We start from the raw sequence: 11,663 nt of genomic DNA, 5'->3' as shown, positions 1-11,663 counted from the left end.
GGAAAGAGACTGCAAAGCTGACAGAAACCCCATTCCCCAAGACTCAGTCCCTCTAAGCTTACCCAGGTGCACAAATACCACAAGTGCAAAGAGTTAAGAGAGCACATTTCTTCTGTGCTGCGCAGCATGTGGGATCTTAGTTCCCTGACCAGGGATCAAACCCAGGCCCCCTGCATTGGGAGTGTGGAGTCTTAACCACTGGACCACCAGGGAAGTCCCAAGAGCACATTTCTGCCAGTCCTTTTCACATTTTAAAAAATGTTAACAGTGAGCATGCGTTTGTGTACAGGAAGCATCAAGTAACGCTGGAGCTAAATTTCAATTGGTTATTTTGTTTAATATTTTGGATTAGAAAATTTATAGATATTTTCTCTCTGCTACAGCTGATTCAGTAACACAGAGTAGACCATGCTTTTACTCTCTATATTGGAAAATTTCAAACCTACAAAAAGTCATGAATGACAATAAATGCTAGAACACCCTTCTTCTAGCTTCATCAATTGTTAACATTTTGCCACCTTTGCTTTCTCTCTCTCTCCACATACATACTACACACGTACACACACACACAATTATACATATTATTTTATTGCTGACCCGTTTAAAGTAGGTTGCAGACATTTCATCTCTAAATACCTCAATGTGTATTTCTAAGGAAAGTACATTCCCTTATATAACTGTAGTACTGCTATCAAGTTCAGGGAATTCAATATTGATCCAATATTTTATCTAAAACAGAAGATTATTTTCAATGTATAACTTTAGACCCTCTCCCTCCCCATCTTTAAAGAAAATCAAGGTGAAAATTACAGCATGGTATATTATTACCTGGAGCTGATCTGGATGAAATCTCATGGGGCCAAATTGTATATCAGCTACTGCTACCTGCAAGAAAAAGATCTGCTTAAAAATGAAAAGAAAAAAAAGATAAGCTTGCTTAAATTTTTCTCTCATCAGTGCCACAGATGAAAATGAAATTTCTACTCTAGAGAAAAATTACGTAAATACTTATTAGACACAGGGATCTCAGTTATCTCCTTATAAACCCCAGGAAAGGTGGAGAGCAGAGAAGGACACATAAAATGAGTCTGATCCCGGCTTTTCTTTTCCTAGCTGTGTGACTCTAAGTGAATTACCCAACCTTCGGCCTCAATTCCTCATGTGTTACAGAGATCACGTGAGATTACAATATAAAGAGCCCCCAAAGATTAGACACCGAACGAACATTGGCTTCTTCCACGTCTACTCCCATCTTTCCCCTGATGGACAATGAAATCTTACATCTAAAATGGCACACAAAAAAATGAAATCCATGGGACCTCAAAGACCCCTTGTTGAGAAACGGTTAACACTTTCATTTCACAGACAAGCACAGTGCTTATCAATAAATGCTTATTGGGAAATTCCCTGGTGGTCCAGTGGTTAGGACTCTGTACTCTCACTGCTGGGGGGCCCGGGTTTGATCCCTGTTCGGGGAACTAAGATCCCACAAGCCTCGTGGTGCAGCCAAAAAAAAAAAAAGAAGCTTATCTATTTGAGAACTTAACACCAACACAGAAAGATAAATACAGTGTCATAACCAAACCCCAACAAGTAATAGAATCATAGCGCCAATGGAGGGCTCAGCATATACTGGGCACTGTGCTAAGGGCTGAACATACGTTATCTCGCTGAACCTTTGCAACATGCTGAGAGTTTACATTGGAAAGCTGAGGTTCCAAGTACTTTGTTTAAGGCCACACAGCAGCAAGTGGCATCTGGGATTCCACTGATCAGTCTGTTTAGTTTTATAAACTGTGCTGCAAACCCAGTGCCACTGGAAGGTTTGGGAAGTCTGTGCACTGCACAAAGGAGCACAAGGGATGGAGAATGGAGAGCTAAAATCCAGCCCTAAGCCATGAACCCTGGCCTTGGGTTGCTACCTGGAGGAAGAGACACATTTTGCAATTTTTCTAGAAACACAGTATATATGTGTTGAGGGGATCCCTACCCTACTCCAGGCCTCTGGGTGACGGGTGTGATTTCATACCTAAAACACAGCAGCAGCAGAACTAGATCTATAAACCTTCCCACAAGATACTTCCTAACTGCCTGCCACCTCCCATCTCTCCCCTCAAGCAGTGATCTCTCCCCTCAAGCAGTGATCTCTCCTACAGTAAACACAGGCAACAAAACCTGCTTAGTGATGGAGGAAGTCCATGTATATTTTTAACTGCTAGAAGCTGATGTCTACTAATTATGGGACACTGGCTCAGTTTCTGATTTGCTTTGTAGTAACTTCATCTCTCAGAAGGTGTAGAATGAGGGTCGCTACTACTCTAGACCTGAGACTGAGGAGGAAGGCTTTGCAGTAGGGTGGAAGGGTGAGCACAGACATCCCACAGCACTGCCTATCCTCCAGAGCTGGGCAGTCACCGGCCTCATCAAGAGGCACAGCTGGATGCCAAAGCCAGAATTTCCGACGGAATACGATCCAGGAGGTCCAAGAGAGTCTTAAAAGAGAGAGATGTGCTCTACATAATCATACTCCCAATGACTTTTTTGTTTGTTTTTATGAACAAAGTTTAAAGAACAATGACTTTTTTGTTGGTTTTTATGAGCGAAGTTTAAAGAAATGAATGAATGAAAGAACAAGAAATGATACAGGCCTACTGCTTGGAGAAGACAGTGAAACTACTCAGGAAAAAGAAAGAGAAGGAAGAAAATGACAGGAAAAAGAAAAAGAAGGGAAATCATTTTGCTAATTTTCTACAGTGTTGGGGCAGGGTGGAGTTGCACAAAAGAAACCAGAAAACCCATCAACAGGAGGGCTGTGCCACTGCCTAGGATGAAGTGGTTGTTGGACACCACTTGGGTCCTCTGCGTGAAACGGCGGCTGCAGCCTCTCACAGAGGATACTCATGAAATTTGCTATGAAGGATCAAGGAGACAAAAGATAAAGTCTGAACAGACAGAAAGAAAATATTTATAAGTATCGTAAAAACATATACTAGGTCACAAAGAAAACTTTAAAACATATTCCTTATACAGCTTTTATTTCCAACCATAAGGCAATCAAACCAAAATTAAAAAGAGAAGAAATACCCCCTCCTTGGAAATTTTTAAACTCATATAACTGCCGGATCAGAGAGGGAAATGCAAACTATGCCTACAGATTGCTTGGAAAATAATAAAAATGAGAATGTCATGTAATAAAACCTACAGGATACTAGTAAATTTTACTCAGAGGCAAAATTCACAGTCTTAGATCTTTCTGTCATGAAACAAGAATTAATATACTAAGCTTTCAAATCACTGAATTTGAGAAAGTCAACAGTACAAACTTAAGGAAACCAGGAGGAGAAAAATAAGCTAAGGGCTATAATAATTAATAAAACTTTAAAATGTTAACGACTAGCTTGATTTTAAAAAACACATACATAGTGTCGGTCACAAGCTGAGGGACGAGATAAAAGAATGGACAGCTATATGATAACACATATATATGCAATCTAAAAAAAAAAAAGTGGTTCTGAAGAACCTAGGGGCAGGACAGAAATAAAGTCATAGATGTAGAGAATGGACTTGAGGAAACAGGGAGGGGGAAGGGTAAGCTGGGACGAAGTGAGAGAGTGGCACTGACATATATACCCTACCAAATGTAAAACAGATAGCTAGTGGGAAGTAGCCGCATAGCACAGGGAGATCAGCTCGTGCTTTGTGACCACCTAGAGGGGTGGGATAGGGAGAGTGGGAGGGAGACGCAAGAGGTAGGGGAGATGGGGATATGTGTATACGTATAGCTGATTCACCTTGTTATACAGCAGCAACTAACACAACAACATAAAGCAATTATACTCCGATGAAGATGTTAAATAAATAAATAAATTAATTAATTAATTAAATACATAAAAAGAATGGACAGCTAAGGGCAAAAGTCTCATTCTTCCTGGGAAAACAATTCTGAGTACATGGTCTACACTCAAAGTGGGTGAAATAACTTATACAAACAAAGGACAGCGTAACTTTATGATCTCAACTTGTAAAAATAACTCACTGCCGCATTAATTCTAAGAAATAAAAGAAGCTATAGATTAATTTTTTTAAAGAGCATGGATTCTACCTCAGTATAGCTTTAGCAGTATCATTTTAAAACATTAATGTTTCAGCAATTCTATTTTACCATTGAAGACTTTCTTTATTTACTTAACTAGATTGCATTTTAACCTTACATCCTGTCTACGGGGTATATCCGGCTCTCAGGACCTCTGTCAAGCGGTGTCCCAGCAGAGCCGGACAATTACTTACCACCGCCCCCCCCCAAAATAACCACCACCAGGAAATCTGATGACATTACTCAGTGAGCAGACGTCAGCAGTGGGCCCTCAAGGAGTAAACAACTTCCCAACTGCTCTGGATAAGGGGATCGGAACTACTAGAATTCGTGCATTCATCCTTTCTTTGTGTATGAAAATCAGAATCAAACTGACCTAATGCTTCAGGCCACAGCCCTCTTAATAATTATTTATTTTTCACATTAATATTTAGAAGGGAATAGTCATTTTCAAATCAGTTTTAATAATAGCTTTCAGCTTCAAAAGCAACTGATATTCTTAGGTAATACAGGAACAATAATATATTCATGAACTGATATCAGTAATTATACAAGTTGTTGAATTTAGTCCTTTGGGTTTTTAAATATTTATATATTTATTAAGATTTATTGTTAAAAAAGACTGTTAAATTGGGATATCAGATGAGGATGATGTCTGTATTTTATTATTTTAAAGTAATTTTTTGTTAATATGGCTGATGGAAATCTGAAATACATTATTATTAGACACCTTGATGAACCACCTATCAGTTTTCTTTTGTTTGCCTAACTGACCTAACTGCAGGGCAAATTTACTATGTTACCAATCTTGATCACCAGTGGGGGTAGGAGAGGAAAGAGATATATAATTCCAACCTGTCTAAATATTCTACTCCCCTGACCCTCCCTTATCCCTTGCCTGCTTTTTTTTTTTCCTGCAGCTTTAGTTACCATTTGCCCCACTACATATTTTATTATCTTCTTATTAAAGGAGTGTCTCTCCCATGAGAATGCAAGTTCTACAAAGACAGGGATTATCTGCTTTATTTATTGCTATATTTCCAATACCCAAAACAGTGCCTAGCACATGGCAGACATTCAAAAAATACTTTTGAATGAACGTTTACTCAACAGCTAATCTTTTTTTATCTCTGTATTTAAATTTTTATTTTATTAAGTCTTTTGAAAATGTAATATATTTATTTTTTAACATCTTTATTGGAGTATAATTGCTTTACAATGAGCTAATCTTTTTGAACCAATCATTTATCTACAAATCATACTCATACCAGCTTATACATATATACATGTATATAATATAGCACTTCCAGTTTTCAGAGTATTTTCATATATATTTTATATTGTAAAGGAACAGAAAGGAAGGAAGCAATCTTAGGAAAAGCCTAAGCACTAGGAACCACAAAAGAATCATGTGATCTATCTTTTTCCTACATCCCTTTATTAGAAACAGAAAGTTATGCTGGGATCAATTTATATTAATTGTTTACAAACCTAGGAACTATAGCAAAGGCATAAATCAGATTTTGTCTCGAGCCATACTGTCCCTCCAGGCTTTCCCTGTACAGCCAGTGGCCATCTTGTCTCTCTCTGGGCAAAGAGTGGTAAACTGATCAAAGGGGCACAACCTGGACAAGAGTCAAGAGACACCAGTTCTTAGGTGGGGAGAGTCAAAATTAACCCAGACATTTGTGGACCACCTACTTACTATGTTATAATCCAAGCACAGAGGTAGGTACTGGGAATGCAAAGACCAAATGCCTACCCTGTCCTGAGTAGGAGAAGGGGAAAACGTAAATTATGACAACATGGTGCAGATTTAATATAGAAAGAAGGTGTCTAGTATGTGCTAAAGACTTTGCTTCCAATCATATTTACATCCAATTTAGTCCTTACCCTATGAGTAAGGGAAGCTCATTAACTCCATTTTATTGATGACCAAACTGAAGCTCAGAGCCATATTATTAAAGCGCTGGTAAGTGGCAATGGTGGGAACTGGGCCCAATTCACAGGAACTTAATTCCTGTGGTCTTTTTTTTTTTAATAATAAATTTATTTATTTATTTTTGGCTGCATTGGGTCTTCGTTGCTGCGAGCAGGCTTTCTCTAGTTGCAGCGAGAGGGGGCTACTCTTCCTTGTGGTGCGCGGGCTTCTTATGGCTGTGGCTTCTCTTGCTGCAGAGCACGGGCTCTAGACGTGTGTGCTTCAGTAGTTGTGGCTTGCGGGCTCCAGAGCGTAGGCTCAGTAGTTGTGGCACACAGACTTAGTCGCTCCGTGGCATGTGGGATCTTCCCGAACCAGGGTGTGAACCTGTGCCCCCTGCACTGGCAGGCGGATTCTTTTTTTTTTTTGTGGTATGAGGGCCTCTCACTGTTGTGGCCTCTCCCGTTGCGGAGCGCAGGCTCCAGACGCATAGGCTCAGCGGCTATGGCTCACGGGCCCAGCCGCTCTGCGGCATGTGGGATCTTCCTGGACCGGGGCACGAACCCGCGTCCCCTGCATCAGCAGGCGGACTCTCAACCACTGCGCCACCAGGGAAGCCCCCTGTGGTCTTTTCATGCTTCACTGGGAAAGGCCTAAAGTTACCTGACCCTAACCTGTATCTAGCTGAAATAAGACCAAGAACCTGGAAAGCAGCATCCATCCATTTGACAAATCTTTGTTGAATACTCACTATGTATCAGATGGTTTCCTAGGCACTGGGCATTCAACAGAGAACAAGACAGATAATATTGCTACACAGCAGGGAGGGGTTTGACGGAGAGTAACTGGGTTGCTGTTTTGAATCAGAGTCAAGGAAGGCCTCTCTGAGGGCACTGTGGAAGGCGAGATCTGAATGACGAGGAGTCAGCCATGCCAGGAGTGGAGGAGAGAGCACCAGGCAGAGCACAGGACCTAAGGTGGGAACAGGGTGGACATCTGAGGAAAGGAGGGGGAAGAGTGCCGAGATGAGCTCACGGCTAGGCAGGAGCTGTAAGATGCGGAGCTTTCTAAGCCAGAACAAGAAAACTGGGTTTTATTCTAAATTTCATGAAGAGCCACTAGAAAGTTTTATACAAGGGAATGATATGATCTGATTTTTATTTTTTTAAGATCCCTTTGGGGACTTCCCTGGCGGTGCAGTGGTTAAGACTCCACGCTCCCAATGCAGGGGGCCCGGGTTTGACCCCTGCATACCGTGCAGTGCAGCCAATAATAATAATAATAATAAAATAAATGAATGAATGATCCCTTTGGCTACCTGTGGAGAACAGTCAGTGAGAGAGTGAGAGTAGAGGCAAAGAGACAGTGAGGAAGCTTCTGTAGTAGTCCAAGTGAGAGAGGATGGTAGCCTGGCCTAGCAGTTGCCACGGAGATGAGTAGATGAACCTGGTGTGTGTTTTGCAGGTGGAGTGATCAGGACTTGCTGATGGACAGAACACAACCAAATCCACCGATTCCAAGACCAGAATTCTGATATCTGACTTGGAGTTTTATGTCAGTGTTGTGTGGAAATTTGGGGTTCTGCAGGGCATCCTAGTAGAAGCTGGTGTGGATCTGCTTGGTCCTTTCCAGATCCACCCACAAGATGGCACCAAGATCTACCCTGAGGCAAAGCTCCTTCCTAGCCGCTTCCCCTGGTCCTTCTCCCAGAGCAAGCAAAATACTCCGTTATCCATCCTCAATGTCCCAGTCTCTTTTTTCTCCCCTTACCTGGTCTTAATATGCCCTTCAGTCAATTTAAACAGCACATATTTACAAGAAGCCTTTTATATGTTACCTCAATTGGATGCCAAAATCAAGTCACATGCTAGGGTGAAACTGTTCAGGTCCTTTTTTCCCAAACCCATAGTGCTGGGCAAAAAATGGTGTCTGGATTAAATGAACTATTTAAAGAGCTTATCATGGGGCTTCCCTGGTGGTGCAGTGATTGGGAGTCCGCCTGCCGACGCAGGGGACTCGGGTTTGTGCCCCGGTCCGGGAAGATCCCACATGCCGCGGAGCGGCTGGGCCCATGAGCCATGGCCGCTGAGCCTGCGCGTCCCGTCCGGAGCCTGTGCTCCGCAACGGGAGAGGCCACAACAGTGAGAGGCCCGCGTAACGCAAAAGATAAAAAAAAAATAAAAATAAAGAGCTTATCACAATTCCTGACAGTGAGCAAATGCCCAATAAATTCTAAATATCTACAGAAAAGGTTTTCCAAGAAGTTTTTTGCTATGAAACTATAATTTTACACACACACAGGCATTTTTGAAACTATATTTTTCCAAAGAGCTGTTTCTTTCAGAGCACTTAGGTAATCTCTAATAAGAACCATTAACATCACAGTACTTGAAATACTGTACAAAATAGGACCCACTTCTTAAATATTACATTAATGTAGTTGATACAGGGGACAAATAAAGGTTTTCTAGAAACCCTGCAAGAAGACTGCCTCTGAAGGTGAAAACAGAATCAACCGAGAAAAATTGATGATAGCCACCTGAAGGATTAACCCAACCCATGAGCCTCTCTTTCACTGTGTCAGTGAAATTTAAGAATCCTCAAATCCAGCTGCAGAAATCTAGCTATAACATCATGGAGGCAAGACCAGAATCTACTTCTTCCCCACCCCCTCCAAAAAGAGAAGACTGACCACTTGGATCTTCTCGTCAGAATGAGGAGGGTGTACAGGCAGCCCAGCAGAGGGAAGCCAGAGGTTGAGAACTCAGTGCTATTGATTCAGCTCCCTCCCGGAGAAAAACTGAATCCAGCAGGCATGGATGATCTAGATATCAAAAGGCATATTCTTAACTTATAAATTAATAAATTAGCATCCTGCCTCTCTCTGGGACAAGTCTATTTCAGGCGTATTTACATTTATCAGTCATGTTTATCTCACACCCTGCACACTCAGACAGCAGTGAGCCTTATTCAGAAGGTTCCACAGCTGCTTGCTCGCCTACCTGACCACTCCCACCAACCCGACTGCAAGCCCCAGCCTAGATTTTACTGGGTTTACTTAATGGACCTCAGTGCTGTCTGAAGGGGATTACACTGAGAATGACAACCCATGCAACACAGTGAATTATCCAGAATCATCCAAACTTCCCTTCACCAGTATTCCTGAGGTGGGACACATAGGGATTTGAACTCTGACCCCTCTCCCCTAAAAAACTGTAACTTCAGGCAAGTTTCTTCACTTTGCTAAATCTCACCTGGAAATTAGTGACTGTGAAGATGAAATGAGTAACAGATATGCAGCTCTCTGCATGGTGCCTGGCATACAGTTAAGTGCTCCATAGCGAGTAGCCATTATCACTAGTGAAAGGGGATGCATGAGCATTCAAGATGCCCCTGGTTCGGTTCTAGAGCAATGAAGAAATCCTTACTAGGTATGGAAGCTAAAAACGTAGGTTTTGACAGAAAGTGCGTTTCCAAACTGAGTGTGGCCCTAGAGTGTGCAGACTTCAGTAGTTGCAGCGCGTGGGCTCAGCAGTTGTGGCTCGCAGGCTCTAGAGCGCAGGCTCAGTAGCTGTGGCGCACGGACTTAGTTGCTCCGCGGCATGTGGGATCTTCCCAGACCAGGGTTCGAACCCGTGTCCCCTGCATTGGCAGGTGGATTCTTAACCACTGCGCCACCAGGGAAGTCCTAAGGTAAAACCTTGACCAGAAGTTGTCTGGTATTTATATTTTTTAAATGTGTATCTACATCCTCCAAACTAAATATATTTTTAAGACATTTTTCAGAGTAGTTTTAGGTTTACAACAAAATTAAGAGGGAGGTACAAAGATTTCCATTATACCCCCTGCCCCCAAACAGGCACAGCCTCTGCCATCATTAACATCATTCACCAGAACAATACATTTTTTAACCAAGGATGAACCTACACTGACACATCATAATCACCCCAAATCCATACTCTACCTTAGGGTTCACTCTTGGGTACATTCTATGGGTTTGGACAAATATACAGTGATGTGTATCCATTATAATATCCTATAGAGTATTTTCACTGCCCTAAAAATCCTCTGTACTCTACCTGTTCATCTCTCCCCACCCCCTACCACTGGCAACCAATTATCTTCTTATTGTCTCCATAGTTTTTTGCCTTTTCTAGACTACCATATAGTTGGAATCATACAAGTATGTAGCCTTTTCATATTGGCTTCTTTCACTTAGTAATACGGATTTAAGGTTCCTCCATGTCTTTTTTGTGGCTTGATAGCTCATTTCCTTTTAGTACTGAATAATATTCCACTGTCTGGATGTACCAAAATTTATCCATTCACCTACTGGAGGACATCTTGGTTGCTTCTAAGTTTTGACACTTATGAATAAAGCTGCTATAAACATCCTTGTGCAGGTGTTTGTATAGATATGTTTTCAACTCCTTTGGGTAAATACCAAGGAGAGCAATTGCTAGATCGTATGATAAGAGTATGTTTAGTATTGTAAAAAACTGCCAATCTGTCTTCCAAAGTGGCTATGCCATTTTGCATTCCACCTAGCACTGTTTGCACCCTCCAACCCCGCTGCTCCACATCCTTGTCAGCATTTGGTGTTGTCAGTGTTCCAGATTTTGGGCATTTAAATAGGTGTAGAGTAGTATCTTACTGTTGTTTTAATCTGCATTTCCCTGACGACACATGATGTTGGGCATCTTTTCATATGCTTATTTGCCATCTGTATATCTTCTTCGGAGGTGGCTGTTAAGGTCTTTGGCCCATTTTTTAATCAGATTGTTCATTTTCTAATTGTTGCGTTTTTAAGAGTTCTTTATATATTTTGGACACCAGTCCCTTATCAGACACATCTTTTGCATATATTTTTCCCAGTCTGTGGCTTGTCTTCTAATTCTTTTGGTATTGTCTTTCACAGAGCAGAAGTTTTTAATTTTAATGAAGTCCAGTGTATCAATTATTTCCTTCATGGATTACATCTTTGGTGTTGTATCTAAAAAAGCATCACTATAACCAAGGTCATCTAGGTCTTCTTCTATGTTATCTTCTAGGAGTTTTATAGTTTTACATTTTACTTTTAGGCCTATGATCCACCCTGAGTTAATTTTTGTGAAGGGTGTAACATCTGTATCTAAATTCATTATTTTGGATATGGCTGTCCAGTTGTTCCAGCACCATTTGTTGAAGTGACTATCTTTGTTCCATTGTATTGCCTTTGCTCCTTTGTCAAAGATCAGTTGGCTATTTATGTGTGTCTATTTCTGGGCTTCCAACTTTGTTCTTTAATATTGTATAGCTATTCCAGGTCTTTTGCCTCTCCATGTAAATGATTTAATCAGTTTGTCAATATCCATAAAGTAACTTGCTGAGATTTTGACTGGGATTGCATTGAATCTATAGATCAAGTTGGGAAGAACTGACATCTTGACAGTATTGAGCCTCCCTACCCACAAACATGGAATATCTCTCCATTTACTTGGTTCATCTTTGATTTCGTTCAGAATTTTTTAGTTTTCCTCATATAGATTTCGCACATATTTTGTTAGATTTATACCTATTTTTTTTTTGTTTTTTGGGTGCTAATGTAAATGGTATTGTGTTTTTATTTTCAAATTCTGCTTGCTCATTGTTAGTATATAGGAAAGCAAT

General features: G+C 41.0%; 1 protein-coding gene across 2 annotated transcripts in view; it reads right to left on the bottom strand.

The window, feature by feature from the left end:
• Nucleotides 1–11,663, bottom strand: part of LOC103090729 (high affinity cAMP-specific and IBMX-insensitive 3',5'-cyclic phosphodiesterase 8A) — a 107,532-nt gene that overhangs the window by 79,673 nt on the left and 16,196 nt on the right. The window contains exon 2 of one of the 2 annotated variants that reach the window (XM_007470045.1): nucleotides 829–881. In XM_007470045.1, the coding sequence (XP_007470107.1) occupies nucleotides 829–881 (53 nt within the window). Of the gene's footprint in view, nucleotides 1–828; nucleotides 882–11,663 lie in introns of those variants that run through there. The other variant, XM_007470046.1, reaches the window with a different exon arrangement.

This window comes from Lipotes vexillifer, unplaced genomic scaffold (assembly GCF_000442215.2).
Source record: "Lipotes vexillifer unplaced genomic scaffold, Lipotes_vexillifer_v1.1 scaffold532, whole genome shotgun sequence".
NCBI classification, from domain to species: Eukaryota; Metazoa; Chordata; class Mammalia; order Artiodactyla; family Lipotidae; genus Lipotes; species Lipotes vexillifer.
The sequence above is the reverse complement of the archived record's forward strand: the minus strand, read 5'-3'. Positions and strand labels throughout refer to the sequence as shown.